Source organism: Malurus melanocephalus, unplaced genomic scaffold (genome assembly GCF_030028575.1).
Source record: "Malurus melanocephalus ecotype Western Australia unplaced genomic scaffold, MMel_1.1 scaffold_17, whole genome shotgun sequence".
In the NCBI taxonomy this organism is placed as follows: domain Eukaryota; kingdom Metazoa; phylum Chordata; class Aves; order Passeriformes; family Maluridae; genus Malurus; species Malurus melanocephalus.
The window spans coordinates 3,880,659-3,899,814 of record NW_026623249.1 but is presented as its reverse complement, the minus strand read 5'-3'; the positions used below and the strand labels follow the sequence as shown (position 1 = coordinate 3,899,814).

The 19,156-nt window shown below is 39.4% G+C and overlaps 1 protein-coding gene across 1 annotated transcript in view; it reads right to left on the bottom strand.

The window, feature by feature from the left end:
• Positions 1–17,806, bottom strand: part of EP300 (E1A binding protein p300) — a 60,107-nt gene extending 42,301 nt beyond the window's left edge. Inside the window, exons 1-2 of the mRNA XM_057388925.1 lie at positions 17,370–17,806; positions 2,987–3,645 (exon numbers count right to left, since the gene is read on the bottom strand). Of these exons, the coding sequence (XP_057244908.1) occupies positions 2,987–3,645; positions 17,370–17,463 (753 nt within the window). The 5' untranslated portion in view covers positions 17,464–17,806. The remainder of the gene's footprint in view (positions 1–2,986; positions 3,646–17,369) is intronic.
• Positions 17,807–19,156: the final 1,350 nt, after the last annotated feature.

The following is a 19,156-nucleotide window of genomic DNA, read 5'->3' as shown; positions in this document are numbered from 1 at the left end:
TAACACTTCCTTTCAGGGTAGACATTCATAGGCATTTTTAACCCAGTACTTTCACCAAAGGATTCACACCCTCCTCTGACTGGCAAGATCAACTACTTTAAAAAATCCCCTCCCTAATATAGGAATACTAGCTTTCCAACTGATGAGAATGAACTGGAACTGAAAATCAATTAATTTTTTTTTAATGACCATGTGAGCTTCAGTTTGAGTCTAGTTTAGTTTCTCCACACAGCCTGTCATGCAACTGGCACAGAAGTGGCATCCAAACAGAACTGCTTCTTTRTATGTTGGTGACTTCTTACATCAAGGCAGAAAACTACAGCATTAAACCACCGGATGGAAGCATCAGATTGTAAGACAAATTCATGAATACAAACAATTTACAGTGGCATTTGGGATTTCAAGTCCTAAAAGTAACCTGCACAGCTAAAGAAGGTAGGAAACACATGGCTAATATGCAAACCAAGTGCTCCACTCTACTGCTAGTAAATGTTTTGGGAAGAGAGGAAGAAAACTCTTCCACAGGATTACAGAACAAAGTAGAAACATAATCAATTTCACCTTCCAAACTCCAAAGGGCCAGCCAGTTTATCTCTCCTGTTAAGAAAGCATAACATCCTCCCTCCCAGTTACTCAAGATCACAGGAAACCTAAGCTATTCCATACAAATCATTGCAYAAAACATCTCTATTTCACTGAGAAAGAACTCACAGAGGCAACCCCTCCATCACCTAAAGGGGCTGACTTTGGCAAGCTAACATGATGAAGTTGAAAAATCACAACCAAAGCATCTCGTCTTGTTGGGTTTTTTTCCTCCTGCTAAAGGAGAGCTCCTGGATAATGCACATTTTTTGCAACAATGAAAGGGATCCACAGAAGCTATTACACAAACTCCCACACTAACAGCAACACACTAATAAATTTACCAATTAGAAAAACTGGCTTTTACAAACAACTGCTTAAGGTCCTCTGTTTCCATCTCCTTTTTGAAGATTTGTAGGTGGGAAAGCCCAAAAGCAGATGGGTGGGGAGAAAAACGGTCAGACATTACTGTTGTCAGACTTTGCTAACTCTACTGTATGAAGTGAAATGCAGGCTCCCTGCCAACAGCCAAACCAATTGAAGACATTCTGGAATTTCAACCTCCATTTCAGACTGTTCTCTCTCATCCAGCTGTTTCAACTCCTTTATGAGAGCTATACCCACTACACTTACACAAAAAGTCTCAAGGTTGTTTTTATCAGCAATTAAAGAAGTCTAAGTATTTTTAACCAGTCTGGGACTATGAACTAAAAAACAGAAGTTATTGTATATTTAGTCTGAATATTCTCAAAAGCATGAAATGTTCTTATTTTAGATGCACAACACATTTTTGAATTTATGTAAGGAAAGAAGGCAATTTAATTTTAGACAAAACCAGTCAAAAGCTTGATTTTATGTCCTTTGTTTACTGTTAGATGAGTTTATTATAGTGCATAACCCTACTTCAGSTCTGATAAATACGGATCAAGTTGCATTTCATCCAAACACTCAATATGTCAATTTTGGACCTCTGAATACAGCTTTGTGAAGATCAAAACGCCTTTTTTTTTTTTTACAGCCAACAAAGGTGTTACATAATTCCAACACAAGCAGTATTTCAATACTTCAAGCTACATATAAATTTTCTATTGTAATAATAACCAAGCTTTGCAACAACTTTCCTATCAGGCAAAAATATCTGAAATGACCAGACCACAGAATCAACTCATTACTAAACATATATACATCTATATATACACACACTTCCAGAGTTAACACATGGAGCTTAAGCAAGCAGGTAAGACAAAAAATTTCGTAATTAATGTTCACAAGACACTAATTTTACTTAATATATCAAAGCACAGAAAAACCTTTAATACACAGCATAACTTTTATTTATTCTTCAAATACATTTATAGACAGTTACTTATCATTCCAAGTCCAAGTGGACTGACTTCAGGCATTCCAAGACAGATTCAGGTATTGCAAAGCACCTTAAAAAAAACTATCTCTGCATTAGCCAAGAAACACAGTYCAGTCAAAGTGAACTGAAACACTTAAGTATTTTCTAGGCTTTTAATCAAAACACAAAAAACTGGAGAATAAATACGCAAGTGGCTCCTACTCTAAGACAGCTAATTGTGCATGACAGATATTAAATTTAGCCATCCTTCTGTCACTTAAACCAGTAGGTCTCCTCTCATGTTTTCAGTGACTTATGACAACAACTTTCTTCCAATCTCCTGGATTACAAAAGCATGTTTATTTTACTCTCAGTATTAAAAAAGGGGGGGAGGTTATTTAGCTTTCTGTTTTACTCTCCTGTAGACAAAGCCACTGCAAATTTTAAAACTACAGCCGTAGTTAGTCAGATTAGCAGTCTTAGGACAACATTTTTCTTCAGGTGTTTACACAAGCATTCATTTTCCACCATTAACTCAAATACTTGTCTCTTATCAAGGCTAATGTAAGTCTTAGCACATATAGTGAGCAGATCAGTCAATCCAAACCTGTATGTGCCTCTTAGCATCTGCAACAGCACGCTCAGTTGATCTCAGACAATAAATACTTCCATTAACTGTCATACAGAAAAAACCACCGCAACATCTAAAAGATCCTGATGGATTCCCATCACACTCACAATCCAGAATCACATCAGATGGAAAAATAGTTACAGAAAAAATATAAAACAGACTAAAATACAATTAAGTTATTTTTCAGTGCTATTGATAATCCATACTGTCCCAAGATTTCTAAAACAGGCTTTTAAATCAAGCCATAGTCTTGCCTTTTGTGCAAGATTCAATTTTTGCTTCCTATAACCACAACCAATTCAACTTCAGCTGCATATAAACTATTTAATTCACAATACAAGATTCTTAAAGGAAAAACCATACTGCAAAGCAATAAATTTTACAAAACAAAGTCAACAATAAAGAAGGTAATAAAGTTTAGCTTGTCTTACCTTGTTCATGGCTCCAGGCTGTGGCCCTCTTAGTCCAGCCTGCCCTCCCATCTGTGGAGTGCCTTGTTGCAGTGTCTCAGCCAACAAGTTACCAGCACTACCCATTCCTGGGTTTGGGTACGGCATATTGGGTCGCCCTCTGCCTGCTCCAATTGAACCGTTCATGACTTGCCCCTGCATCATCCCCTGTCCGTTGCCTGTCGTCAACATCCCAGGATTCATGCCAGCATTCATCCCTGTGCTCATTCCCATGCCAGGCTGGTTAACTGGGCTGTTTACTGTTGGCATCATTGCTGCTGTGGATTGGGCAGAAGGACCCTGGTTTGGTCCACTTGCACCCATTGCTATACTGGGAGAAGTCAACCCAGCCTGTGCCATGGGGCTTTTCACCATGCTGTTTAACATTCCCATTCCAGGACTATTTTGTTGGGTTTGACTGGCCATTCCCTGGCCAGGGCCACCAACCCCCATATTGAGATTGGGGGAGCTACCAGCCCGTAAAAGTTCAGACAGCTGCTTGTGTTTAGAGGCAGCATCTTGTGCCAGGCCAAGGCTGGTCTGCAGCTGATTAATGTCACCACCATTGGTGAGTCCAAGTTCTGTGGAGCTGATCAGTTCATCTGGCAAGTCATGTTCCAGATCAAAGAGTGATCCAAAATCTGAAAAACAAAACAGATTGTATATGAGGTCAGTCAGAGCAACCAATCGTTGTCTTGAAGTTTCTATTTTTCAATTTCAGGTAACTAGTAAAACTTGACTTTTTGTGTTTGAGCAAAATTCCCTAAATCAGTTGTTCCTGAAAGCTATCCAGTTTGTCAGGATAAAAGTAATTCTAAGCTCTATGGAGTCTAAACCAAAGACCATTCTACTTCAGACTCCTACAATTGTTGAAAGTGTTGAAAGATCACTGAATATCTCAGACTATGACCTCTCATCTTGGGAAGTTTGACAAGGGAGGAGTGAAAAAAATGTAATGAAATCTCTTGAGTTAGCCAATGAAATTAGACTGCAATTACAAGAAAGAACAGGTTGATGGGAAAACACTGTCATAATTTTTAACTTTCACTCTTGGAACAGCCATAGCTAATACAACAATATATTTATATTATATGTTTACTATTTATAATATAAGAGATAGAGGTTTGCTTATAGGGTTTCAGGCTGAATTGGGAGTTTCGGCATTTGGTTTGGTTGGTTGTTTTGGTTTCTTTTGTTGGGTAGCTGTTCAGTTTTTTTATTCTTCCACATCCAGTTATTGCAAATGCTGAATTGCCAAATTTCACTGCACTTCACTGGACAGCCAGTATCTTCACAACAAACACTGTCAGAAAACAAAGCAACCCTCCTGGCCACAAAGCTGTGAGAAACACTAGGGTGAAAAATCAAATGCCCATGGCAAGAGCCCATGAAAAGCAATCCCCAAGGTAACTAAGTGGCAAAAGATTGCTACTTGGAACACATAGATACAAGAATATTACATGGTACCCACAATCGATTTTCTCAAGAAAACAAGAAGTTCTGATGTCTGCAGAAGTAGTAAATAACTTGGTCTATTTAATCTATGGTAGTTAAACCAAAAGTAACTTGGAAAAATTATGGTTTCTGACATGTATTAATGACAACTTTCCTCTCCAAGTGAGAGGAGCTGGCAAGGAGAGGTGTTGTGCTGGACCTTGTTCCCACCAACAAGGAGAGGCTGGTGARGAACGTGAAACTTAAGTGCAAAAACCTTGGCTGCAGTGACCAGAAATAGTGGAGCTCATGATCCAAATGGTCCAAATATTAGCGGAAAAATACTACAGCTAAACAGAACATAAGTCAGAAAAGCTCATCAGATTATGAATCCGTTTAAAACGTTTTACATGATACTGTACCCAAATTACCAAACAGCTGGACTAACAGAGTTTCTATAACTTCACAACTTTTATCATAGATAAGATCATGACTTCGAAATTCTGAAAATAYGGGATGAGATTGGCAAGAATGCAGGTACATCATAACCAGGATTTTAACACTCCTTTTATACACTCTACATTATGACAAAGCACCAGAGACAGAATGAAACTTTCCACTAAAGAACTTGTAAACAGTTAAAATCAGTTAAGCCCATTCTTCATTACCGTGTATCTTGTGCTAAAAGTTACATTTTGCAAGACATACTAAGGACTGATTGTTTATTTGCGTGACTGGTGTTTTTGAGGATTCAGAAGTGAAGGAACAATCAGAAGAACAAAGCTTTGTCCAAGTTCTCTTTAATCTAAAATTATGAACCTGATGCTGCATGTCAGTAGACTCATCTAAAAATACCCCCTCCCCCATGCCCATGAAGCAACCCAAAGCAAAACAAAAAAAAAAGCCTAAAACCAATATCAACTTACAATGCTCAGWGGTCAGCTTAAGAATTAATTACATATTGATGAACACGGAAAGAGTAAGTGGAATAGATCCTCAAATTAGAGCTCAAGGAAATAGAAAAAGCACATGACAGCTTAAAACAGCTTCAAATGGCATCTTAAGAAGCCTGCTAGGATACTTTCAATAGGCAACTGTTGAAACATTACATCCAGAAAACGCTTGGGCTAATAACCTAAGAACCCGTGAGTGAAGAAGCAGTAAAAGATACAGTCAGAAACTGACCAGTTAGTTGGTTGTCCTCTGATGAAATGCAAARCTGAGAACAGAAGTTAAGTGACAGGAAAAAAATATGACCCAGCACAAACCCTGTACCTACAACACAACCATTACGGCAGCATACAGACACCTCCCAGCAGCACCCACACTGTCCAAAGACCACGTTTTTGACTGTTTGTAGATAGGCAAAGAATTTCTGCTCTTGAACAAACACAACTTACAGTACAGGGCAAGTCCCAAACCAAAAATCCTCGCTTCACCTTTCTTGAGTTGAGACCATTGCATACAAAGCACTTCACAAAACTACCTGGAAAGTGACCAGTAAATGTTTAAATATGAAAAACTAACTTGTTTTTCAAACTACCACATAGTATTTTCTCAGGAAGACCCATTTACACAATTTCAAGATGTAACAAAACAAAGGGGCAGTGCAATTTTTGTTTTGAGAAATGAAGATTTGGTCATCTTTGCCCACAAAGAATTATTAATCTGCTTCTCTGAAGACCTCACTCTTCTTKAAGTTCTCCCTTCTCATAAATGGGGAGATTATTCCAGTTTAAAGGCTTACTAGCCCACAGCTAACAGGAGCACCCAGGTACAAGCTATCTGAGCTCCTTGGCTTGGTCATTCTGTGACATCAATAAACAAAGAAAAATGCCATAAAAACTCTAAGAGGCATTAATTCATTTTATTAATGCCTTAAAACACAATGTAGCATCAGCTACATTAAAAAAAACCCRCCCCCAACCTGAATGGTTGGGAAATAATCCTAACTGGATTAGTTCTTAACATCAAAACATCTAAGATACTCTTTCCATATAAAACTAACTTGTTAGGATTTTTAATACCAGAGAATATACAACAGATGATTAATCATAAAAGAGTACTATCAGCAATTAGCCAAAATTGTAAGTAGCAACTACCAAGAATGCAATTTTCTGGTGTGAGTTTGTTCTTTTTAGAAATCTTCTCTAAAAATAAACCTTCAAAGTCTTCTTTAGCCAGTAGATATACAACAAAACTGRAATAAACTTTCGGTTGTCTGGTCAGCTATCAAAATTAATTTTTAGTCAACTTCTGGAAGACAGAAGTTTTCTGATACAGGACTGAAACACAATCTGAAATGACCATAAAAACTGAACAGAACTGTATATATCTAATWGCAGTTGCAATCCATTTCAGTCATCTACATAGAATTGATGCCCTAAACCCCACTGTAGACAGTTCTACCTACGACCAAGCCAAAAACTGACAAGGCTGGGCCAGACAGCTCACAAACTATGTGAAATCAAGATCATATATATYCACACAAGAGTCAAAGGCATAGCTTAAGACAGTGGTGAGAAATAACCAGAGAAGTGATTGACTTTCCAGTACACTGAGCCCACAGCTAGTCTTGCAATCTGTTTCATTAAGGACACACACAAAGATTTCTTGCTAACAAATCAAGCTTGTGGGAAGGCAGAGGAAGAAGTTTAGTCCTGTAAAGGTTTGTCTACCTGATTAATAATCTCTAGAGAGCTTGACACAGAAAAATTGGGATGCAACAGAACAGACAGTATCYGGCCTTAAACCCAAGCTCATCCAGTAATACACTGGAAATAAGTGGCAGTGGTAGAGCTAAATCCTGATTTCAGTAGAATRACACAGAGTGATTCCCCACTATGCCATTTATGGTGTTATTAGTGTATTTCTCTCCATAGGTAACAAGAACCTATAGAGTAGATTGCTACTGCCACCTAAGAGTCAAAGAAAAGAACACCTCCTCAGAACAACATGTAAGYATTAGATCAGAAAGTCTTAATCTGAGATCAGCTAAACAGGCAAAGGTGTATCATAATTCCTTTTAGGAACTGTACCACTACTGAACAGTTAGCAAGTCTTTTAAAAAGAAGTCAAGAAACTGGCCTAACTTGTCCTGGCTACATTAGATCTGTAGTGAGAAAGTGAGTCAGGAAAGACAGTAGAAGGAGCAGGTCCAATGCTTTCAGTGACAGTTTGGCTAGACAGAATTAAGTAATATGAACTGTGCCCTAAACTGTGAGAAAGCAACTTCAAAAATCAGATTACTGACCTGAATTGCATTCCATGGATTGTTTTCTTGATTTTGGGTTCTACTTCTAAAAGTTTGCCTTTGACAGTGTCTAACCTGCAAGATCCAAGGAAACTGCTAGCCTGGGTTGAAAAGCCACCTGGCACCAAAATGGACTTTAAACTAATACATATGCAGAGTGTGCAATCAAAATTTTAAGTCAATAAGACTTCAGTGCCTTATCAAGTGATCAATTTTCAAATTAGATACAAAGTATTTATTTCAATTTAGTTTTACTGCAAGAACACCTGTTAGCAACAGGGATGCAACAGCTCTCAAAGCATTCAAGGCAAGGCAGCAATACTAACTATTTATCAAAGGAATGGACACGTGTTCAGGTGGCACATCCGAGTTTCTTTTACATGTTTTCTAGCCTACAGTCAGGATTCCATAGTTTTCTCATTTCTGGATTAAGACAACAGACCTTTATTCACCTTTCAGAATAAAACAGGAAATTCTATCTATATGGAAATTATCTGGTTCTAGCAAATAGGCTGCAGTGAACAATACTAGTTTTCTAGGAGCTTCCCCACGTGCTACAAAATAGCAACACTTTACTGTCATGTATACTGTACCCTCAGACTCAAGACATTCCAGCATTCACTCTTGAGAAGAGCTGGTATAAGCTGAAGAAAAAGCATCATGTGTGAACAGCGATGCCCCAAGAACGCTGCATGGCAGATAGGTTAGACAACTACTGACTCCTGAGCCTACCTCTGTAAGACAAGCAAAAAGGTAAGAAACTCAACAGTTTTCGTCCCTGCTTCCCATTTATTATATTATATTCTGAACAGAAGCACACCAACTTAGAAAGCTGCTGAACAGTCACCTTTTTACACAAATGTTTCTGGAGACCAGAAACATATTAGTGGATCATATTAGTGATTCACAACGAAACAAGAGGACAAGGCTTAATACAGGACACTGAATACAAAGCATGCATATTGACATGGTTGACAGGAACCACAGATGATGTTGGACCACAGGAAAAATATGATACCTTTGCCGTGCCTTCAGACAAAGAATAACAATAAGTGCTGAGGTCAGTATCTTCCTTGCATGTGGATACAAAAGCTATCCAGAATTGAGCAGGGCCTTCTTGTAACAGAGAAAGTGTCCAGAAGATACCAACAGTATTCCAGAGAAATCAGCTGTTCAAGCTTGCAGTCAAGCACCAGTATAAGAGGCCCTAAAATGGACCATATGAAATTCCCTCAAAAAAAGCCAGAACTCAAAACATAAAACCAAAAAAATTAAGGACAAGATAATGAGACACAATCTCATAGGATAATCCTCAAGTATCCATGAAAAGGCAGACTGCAAAGGTGAAGCACAGACTTGAAACAAAGTGCTAACAAAGTCATCAATTCCCAAGGTCTCTACAATTACAGAAAATTAAGCTAGAMATGTCCAGGCAGTTTTGTCAGGAGAGGAAAAAAAACTGACAAAAACAACAAAAAAAACTCAAACAAAAACCCACATGCCTAGCAAAAGGCACACATCAATATACAACACTTTGGAAATCAGACCATAGAATCAATTAAAAAGGGGCTTTTTCCTGTAGATCCTCTATGAAGGTACAATTATCCAATGGTAACACAAGCCCTGCCAAAATGTTCTCTCTAACTTAAAATGTAGAATTAATTTGAATGCATCTACTAAATTGATTCAAAATGAAGGGGCAAAACATCCACATCAGCTGAAGATTTTAAAGTCTTGAGTCATCATTGCAGCTACTGCTTCCAAAATCCTAAGACAGCACTCCCTCTATAACCCTAACAGGGGAATGATCCCTTATTCAACCAACAGTAACTGAGAATTCATATTCTTATTATGCTATTTGAGTTACAGTCTTCAGTGTCAGACTTGGATATTCTGTTCCTCGTAAGAAACTGGGAAAGCACTGCCACCTTCCTTCCCTGCCAACCCAGAAGAGACCTGAATTTCTTCACTACATCAAGAAAAACAGTAATTTGAGGTAAGACTGCAAATAAAACAAACAGAAAACATTTAAAAAAAAATTCTTCAAAGCATCTGGAAGACAACAAACATAAACGCATAAAACATGTTAGCACATTATGGTAGTACACAACTTCTGGCACAAATATTTTTTAAAACAATCAGATATTTGTTGATCTAAATCCAATTCACCATCTATAATACACGATTCCAATATCAGTTGTAACAAACCACACATGAATGTAAGTATTTTACAAGTGTGAACAACAACAACAAAAAAATCATCCTAAAGCAGCAACAACATATCGTTCAACATCTACTGAAGTCCTAAAATTAGGACCTCAATCTCTCCATATTTTAAGCTATCCTAATTCTTTTTCAAATATTGGTGTAAACACATCAACTTTTGCTTAAGAAAAATAGTCTTGATTTTGTGATGTCTCAATAACCTGCAAGTCATACTTGTCCAAAGCTAATATCAGCAGAAATGCCTGTTTTAATAGACTCTAACTGATGTGTGGTTTTGGCAGCTTTAGAAGAAAATTGTATTTATAACAAACTTTTCATTTTCATATTCGAAGTTTGCCAAAAACCAGTATTTAGAGATACAGATATTAACCACTGAAAARCCATAATGAGAATGCAAAAATTATTATTCTGGAATATAGAATCGTAACTGTTCTAGGGAAACAGAAATGGTGTAATCATATGGAAAAGAACAAGAACAAGGCATGTTTAAATATTTAATATTACTTAAGGAGGGATTTCAGAGAATTTTTATTTATGTACCTATTTATTCATGCTGTTACCTGGTACAATACAAGTCTAGTGTTAGTCTTGCCATCACTGATAACCCACATAAGATAATTTTGACATTTTACTTCCAAAATGCTGAAGTCACAGTGTTAATAACTTCCTTGTGAACATGTTGCTATTTGCATAAATTTCAGTGGGCTACTCTTCACTTTAGTCAAAAGTCTCTTAATTAGTATTATTCCCAGTGGCATCTGTGTATGCACACAGGTCTAGAAACTTAAAAGAAGATGTGCTGTTATGCTGTGTTGGCGGACAAAAACTGGGTACACGCAGACAGGATGGGAACACCCTTACGCGCACAGGACACACTGAATTCATATTAGATGTGATTACAAATCAGTTTCAAGAAAAGAGTAAAGTTCATTTAATTGTCAAGTTAACGACTTGGAAATGATGCAATCTGCATATACAATTACCAAAAAAGTCAAGTCACTTTTCTGAGTTCATTCAGCATTACTCCAGAGTAAAAGCAAAAAGCAATGCTGAACTTATGTACAAAAAACACACAAGTAAACAAAATAACATAAGTCAGCAGATCAGACTTCATTATCTTAAACCAGTAATTCCCCAGATTTCCTGAAATTACACTCAAGAACATGTAAAAGTTGGCTTAGCTTCAGCAAAATTCGAACTTTATCAGCATGTATCAGCATTTTTCTGGAATTTTACTTTTAATTACAATTCTAAAAAGGAAAAAACCCTGAGAATTAGAGTATTTTAGTTCATTACAACAGTGTGTTACAATCTCTCTTAAGAGAAATTATCTTTTCAGTGGTATTTGGAAGTTCTACAAAAAATGGAAGTAGTAAATCATGACTGCAAGCAGAGACAGTTCACAACTCTTAGATCTCTTACGAGGATACTACRAAAGATGCAGTATAGAGGTGTTTCACACCATCAAATGAAAAAGAGCTACATCTTTACCTGCCCCATCTCACAATGACCAATAATAGAAAATAATCTGCTTTTCAAGGTTCTGTACCAAACTTGCACTTCATGAACAAAAATTCTGGACTGGTCCCTGATTTCACATCCTTGATGTGAGGTGTGTTTGCAGGAACCGTATCAACTGAGCAACAAGTTACTGGGGTTTGAGTCACCAGAATTCAACACTCCTCATTTTCTTCGAAAAGGTTTGGAAGAAAGAGGTGSTTGAAGAAGATTACACATCAAGGTTTTAAGAGAACTTTAAATACATTCATGTAGCAGTCCATTTTAAGAAAACTTGTTGCTGTTTTGGAATAGAATGTTACATTGTCAGATACTGTTCAGGGAGAGAATCTCTACCCTAGTTTAAGTTCTACTTCAAGTTCTGCAAATTCAAGGCAGACGCACAAGTTTTTTGTCAGGCACACCACCATATGCAGAGACAGATGTATTTTACTTCAGCCTGCTGCTACAATTTAAGATMGAAAAGCAAAATCCTTGGAGACAGGTGTGCATTGTTTATTTGTCAGTGAAATCTACACAGCAAAATAACTCACATTGTCAAGTAATAAATCTCAGTGATTTTCGGGCAAACCCTCTCAGAAGGAGCACCAGTTCAGGTGATAAGAAAGGTTGAAGTAGTATCATTACAGTGTTAGAACAAGCACTGAAARGCTGTTCCTGCTAAAGTAGCTAAGCAAGACAGTGAGGTGACACACGGGAGATGATCAAGTAGCCTATAGAGAAGATGCAGGAAATATATGCCAAATCATACACAATGGAAATTTATTAATAAAGTCGTTTTCTCCAAGTTGTAAAGATACAAAAAAACCCCAGAACTCCTACAGTAGAAGTTTAGCATTTATACCCAGTATCTTGTTAGACCCACATCCCTCAAAACATATACTAAACCCTAGAGTCTCACAGACCCTTCCCAGATAAAATTTGGTTTTCTGCAAATGCTCAACTGACCGGAAACCTGAACTCAATGCAACCCCTGCATTAGRACTATGAAGAACAAGATGCAAAAATCAGTAGGGTTTTTTCACTCTAGGATTTAAATTCCTAAGCTGAACAATAAAAGTTTTTCCCTACAATATTAAACTTGTGAATCTGTTTTAAAATTGCAATTGTAAACTGGTTTTCCAGTCTCAAATGTTTTTTATCTGTAAGTGGTCAAGACTGAGTTTTATACCATAGTATGTATGGTCCTCGTCTTGGAGTATCTATTTTAAAAAAAAATTAAATACYTTTCTAATACTGCTCAGAAAAATTACCTACCTATGTCAGAGACACAGTGTACTTTATGAAAGACAGAAAACAGATACAGCAGTTTGGAAATCTACAAGGTTCAAAAGTCTGCAAAATTTTCTTTAAAAAAATCACTGAGCATCGTATGAATAACTGGTTTATCCTTTAAAGAAGTCTCACAGACTCAAATTATTTTAATTTAAATTTATTCCTAGTAGTTACTTTGAGAGCTAGTTTAGTTATGCAGCAAAGAAAGTAATTTTTGCCACACAAGCATGCAGCACTACAATACTTGGTTCACAGTATATGCCATCCATCAAATGACATTTTAAGCCAAAACCAGCAAAAAAATATGGCTTTTAACAATAAGGGATAAACATATTTAACTGATGGCTGTAAGTTAAATGTAGCTAATAATTTGATCTTTAAAGTTAGCTAGAAAACAGATTGGTTAAAAGTATTTAATTTTAAATGCAGTATATACAAAAACGCTAGCAAAAACCACACAGGTCTTRGAAAATAGAATTGAAAAGGGTAGTGAGGTAAGAATAATACAACTCGTTTTGATAAAAGAAGCATCCTGATCCATTTGGAACAAATGAGAAGATGAGTATCAGTCAAAATTGTAGTAGTCAGGAAGAGAAGTTCTGTTACTAGTCGTAGACCTTTGATGTGAGGGAAAGAAAACTTAAAAGGTCAGAAACAGTTCCTGACGAAAAGGAACATGCAGACTTTACAAAGATGGATACTTCAAGGGAGATTGAAGACGTGCTTTTGCGCAGAAAAACCTGACTTTTGGATATAACAAACTGAAGGATGTTAAGGCACATACCACAGATACATTTGCTGATCTCTGATATAACATATACGCCAGCTAATTGTAGAAAACTGACTTCCTATGTCCAGAACAGTAACTCCAAAACACTAAGCACTCAAAATCTTATTTTCAGATCTAGTAGCCTAAAGATATGATACTATACAAACACACTGACACACGAGATATACTCCATTTTTATTCTGCAAGGAAACACTACAGTTCTGAACCCAGAGCCCAAAATACTTTCCCAGTTCACAGAAAACAGGTTATTTCAAAGCTGGGGGGGGGGAGGGGGGAGGAACAAGGCGTAAAATACTATTAAACTCTCCTGTCCTGAATATACCACATGGAAATCTGTGGTAATACTTAACAATTTCAGCACACCTGCATTTCTGCAGGAGAAGTTGAGGGATCCACAAAACAAAAAAAAAGACACCTCCCTGCCCCCCAGAAAAGCCAAAACATGAGGTTTAAAGCATCCAGTTTAAAATGTATCTTTACGAATTACTTTCACACATTTTAATCCAGGATGCACTTAAATTATTTTGTTACAGAGGGAGGACTAGTAKGCACCAGTTTACTAACATAAGGTGTAAGAAAATCTTGTTAGAGTAGGTGCAACTTATCAAAACTGTTGCTCACCTGTCCTAACTGGTAGCAAAGGAACTACACTGGCAAAGCACTTCTGTCAATGTAACCATTCATGTACAGAAGTGTCACTAAGTCAGAAACTTAAGGCCCGGATAAGACACATGGATTATTACCATTCTTCTTTGCAACAAATACGAAAAAAAAAAAAATAGAAGTTGTAGGAAAAACTGCAGTACTTGAAGGGAATCCCACACAGTTCTGTCTCTGAATATATTCTAGAGCTACACAATATTAAARAAAAAAAAAGAAACCATTCAAAAATTCTAATATACCATAAGGCAGTGACAATACCAACACATACTAGACTACTTCAAAATGTTTCTTACAAGATATGCTACAAACATTTCAGTTTGCCTCCTGAAGGACGAATCAGCATTAATAAAGCAACTTAAAACTACACTACTACAGAAAGTTCCAAGGCAAAGCAAATTCTGAGCAGGGAACACCTGAACCATCTATAACTTTAACAACAGAAGAAGATGCAGTAGCGCAACAATAATGGAAAATGCAGTTAWATTTGGCTGCTGCCAATAAATCAGGCATATTAGGACAATCTTTGCTCCCTTCTTCTTAGAAGAACACCACTAACATTACAGTTTAGTACATTCCAGGCCCAGATTATGAGTATCATCCAGGTCTACAGTGAAAACATGAGTCAGAGACTCCTCTTCCTCTTCAATATAAATACATTTAACATGTGCAAATTTGGTAATAAGTTAACACGAGTCAGTCATCATTTTCAGATATCTAACAAACTACAGTATTTCAGACTAACATATTAATCAAAAAGTTAACAGCAAAACCAGCACTATGCACAGGTATTGGGAAAAGTTTCATCAACAGTGGAAGTTTCTTGCCTTTCTCCTTCCCTCTGATGGTACTGAGTTTTAAAAAGAGTGCTTGAGTAAGTACATAAGCACCAAGTTATTTATTTTCTATAATTAACTGAAGAGTGGGAACAATACAAGATTCTATAAGTAGAATTTACTTAACAACAGCTGCCTGCACTATTTCAAAGCAAATTTAACCAACAGATAGCTTAAAAAATGTAAACTTCAAAGCAGATTCCCACAATAGCAGAAGTGTGACAAAACAAACTGCAGTCTCAAGGAGCAAATGAAAAAATATAACCCTCAAAATACATTCATTGGGTCATAGGTTGGATTTTATTTAGAAAAGTAGGTATGATATGTCATGTTAAAAAGCACAAAGGAAAACTGTCCCATATTCACMTAATGAGTTGGCAATTAAAAAATAAAAAAAAAAAGCCAGAAGATTAAGAATTCTTTAACAGTTTTTATGTAGCATATACGAAGTGTTTGCACCACTATAAACCTCTGCATAACTATGATGCAGGTGATGACAGCCCCAATCATTTTGGGAAAAATTACCACATCTGCACACTACTATCCAGTCCCCAGTGTTTCACCAAAACTGTAAAAAGTTCATTTATTAAGCTGCCCAGTAACTTAACAATTAAAGCATTCTGTGAACATCTGCACATGTTAAGCTGAAATACAGTCACAAATTATCTGATTCCAAATGTCTTAGCTTAGATACATGTGCTCATCTGAATCAAAATATGCCTTTAATTTTCATGTTTTTTAAAGTACCCGAACTTTTTTCACAGAACATTTTTATTTCACCTCTCTAACCAGCAAAATAACCTCTGTCAAGACAAATTTAAACCAGTTACTACTGAATTTCTACTGGTTTCCAAATCTAGCACAAAAAAGCCAACAACTAGCTCTAGCGAAAGASTAGAGCTCCAACACTCTTCCACTCTTACTAGAGACCTGTTGATATGASGAATAGTCATGTCCTTCACTTACAGCATAATATTGGTTTTATTTAATATGCACTAGAAGTCACCACCAACTTTTCAAAACTAATACTTTATTCACCAAGAAAAGGCAAATTCAAAATTTTGGAGATGATTCCAAGTAGAATCACACTGACTGCTCAACCAAAAAGCTGCTACTAAAACCTGCTGGTAATTGTGAAAAAGAGCTTTTTAGAAAAAAAAATACTTAGAAATTCCAAGAAAACAACTCTTTCCTTTTCTTGCCAGTTGTTAACTGCACTGAACAAGAGCACTGGTGCCTTCAGGAATGCCCCCACTCACCAGACTCTGGCAAGAGGAGGTTTTCTCCATATCCCAGAAGCTAATAGGATCTAATGTGAGTTCTAAGAAACTCCTGTGGGACAGGTAACAGAGTACTCTCAYAGAAAAATGACACCAAATACTCACCTGCTTCACAAGAAGCATTAAAAAGCTGTACAACCCTATGTTACTCTGTCCCCCCTCCYAGTGTAACCAGTTCATATTTGCTAGGGATTGGGACACCTAAAATTTCCAACCTCTAGCTTGCCTTCACAGCATCACCCAAGACCTTTGTAGGACTGCAGAGATGCCCCTTTTATCTTCACAGCTTTTAAGTCTACGGGGGAATTCCAGACATTTTGGTCTTGCAGCAAAGAAACGGGAGATGCAAGATGAACTACACTCCATATTGATTCTTAATGCAAATAAGGTGAAATAAAATTTCATCTCTCTAAGAAGATAAGGGTCTTGATAAACCTTATGCCACAAGCATGGCATCTGGATTTTCGTTTTAGCTGTTTGTTCTAAAGTCACTGGTCTATTATTTGATTCAGAGAAGGAGTATTTTGATACCATTCCACAAGGAAGAATAACGAAGGATTGTAAAAAGTAAAGCAAATAAGCAGACTGCACATAAGAAGGAAAAAAGAAAAACAGAAATAAATCTCTTATTTCTAAACAAGCTGTGAAAAAACAGTGTATACGAAAAGTAGAGTAAAAACAAGATACATTTGTGTGTAAATACGTAATTCAACAATAAATCGTAYAAAAGCCTCGTCTTTAGCACTATTTCTTATTTCTGCAATTGTCATTATGCTTAGCAAGGTAATCAGTACTACTGTGAAAGACACGTAAATGACGAACAGTTAAGTCCTATCYGCAGCTGATCAAAAGCACAATAAACTGAACAGCTTTGCTTTCAATCACTTCCAAAAAACCAGAAAGGCAGAAACATCCAAACACCCTCCCAATGCCATTAACGCCAATAGGTTCAAGCGAGAACAGAAACAGACGAGAAGGAGAAAGGCAGGCTCGAGTTAACAGCAGCAAAAGGGAGATTTAGGCAAAAGAGGGGAGAAAAGGGCAGTAATTGTGGCACCGAGAGGTGGGGAGGGCCTGGGCCCCCGAGACTGACCTGTGCCGTCGCTGGCGGATACGGAGAGTGCCGGTGAGGAGAGTTTAGGCCGCTTGGCTGAAGGCGGGCCCGGCTCCACCACATTCTCGGCCATTTTTAATTTTTTAGACAATCACTCAGAGCAGAGACGGGGGGGGGCGGTGAACCCCAAAACCTTCACGTTCTTCTGGGGCCCCGAGTCAGCTAAAGAACAATAATAACGCCGAGAGCGAGCGAGGAGGATCTGGCGGAGGAGGGGGGGGCCAAGTTCCCCTTTTTTCTGCTCCTCGGGCTCTGGAAGGACAGCAGCGAAGCTGGGAGAGGCGGGAGCTGGGGCGGGGGGCGGTGAGGCCTCTTCCCCTAGGCGAAAGGGCTGAACCAAGATGGGAAAAGCAGGTAAAGACCCTGCCAAAACCCAAAAATTTTTTTAAAAATTAAAAAAAAAAAAAGAGGCTGGTGAATTTTTTTTTAAGTAAAATTAATCCCGGCTGTTGTGCTCGAGCTTCCACGCCGCTGCCACCATCATCATCTTCATCCTTCGGGGGGTYTTTTCCTCCTGCTGCCTCCTCACCGCCGCCATCAGCCTCTTCCTCCTCGGCGCCGTCCTCCTCCTCCTCATCGCCACAAGGAGGCGGGCGAAGGAGGGGAGAGGAGGAGGAAAAAAGAAAAAAAGATCACCGTCCTCTAGTAGYGGCTCCTTCTCCCTCCAACACCACCCTGCGAAAAAATACCCACCACCAGCGACAGGGCTGGGGGGGAGGCGGCGGGGGGAGTGGCACGGCGTGCGCGGGTTCCCCAGCTCCACTCGCTTCTTCCTCGCTCGTCGCTAATGGCTGCAGAAAGAGGAGCTGTAAGGATGAGGAGGGTGAGGATAAGTCCCAGGAGTCTCCGCTTCACATCTTGTTGTGCAGGGAAGGAGGAGGGGTTGTTGTCCTGATGGAGGCAGCACAGATCGCGGGATGGGGAGGTGGGGGGCGGGTTTCAACACCCTCTCTGCCCCCCCCTTCTTCTCTTCTTTCCCCTTCCTCTTTCGGTCGCAGTAGCAGGCTGCCCCCCCCACTCCGGCGCAGGCAGAGGGGCCGATCCCACAGCAGCGGCAGGAGGAGGAGGAAGAAGCCGGCCCCTCCCGCCCTCGCTGCCTACCTTYCCCCTTCCCGGACGGCCGAGGACGGTGGCAGGGAGGGGGCTGCCTATCTCCGCTCCTGCGGACCCACGGGAAATGCGGGGCCCGATGAGCGAGGGAGGAGAACCTCGGCCGCAGTTCGAGCGCGGTGGGGACTCCCCTTTCGCCTCGGCAAGGGTGGGGAAGGGAGCGAAGAGGTTGGTAGTCGGGATGGGAGGAGAGGCCGCTCAGCGACCCCTCCGAGAAGAAAAGCGAGAGGTAAAATCAAAATAATAAAATAGGAGAAAAATCACGGCGGGGGAGGCCGGGGGACTCGCCCCGGAATGGCCGGGCGGGGAAAGGGGTCCCCGGCGCTGCCCGGCGGGGGGGGCTGGGGCGGGACGGCGGCAGCGCGGGGGCCGAGCGCAGGCTCCCTACTGCCCCTGCCTGGCGCTCCGGGGGCGTGTGTGCGGAGCGGGCAAAGCAGGGGCGGAGGGCAGCGCGGGGAGAGAGAATTCCGGGAAAAGGATAAGAGAGAAAAGGAAACAGAAAGAGAGAGGATAGCGAGGGGACGGGCAGGCTGGGATTGGGGGGGGGGGCGTCTAGGCTCCTCGCTTCTCTCCCCGTTCCCTGTCCGAGCCCCTGGGTCTCTGTGCGCGGCCCTCCCCCTGGCTCGCCCCGTCCGGCTCGGCCTCTCGCTCCCTCC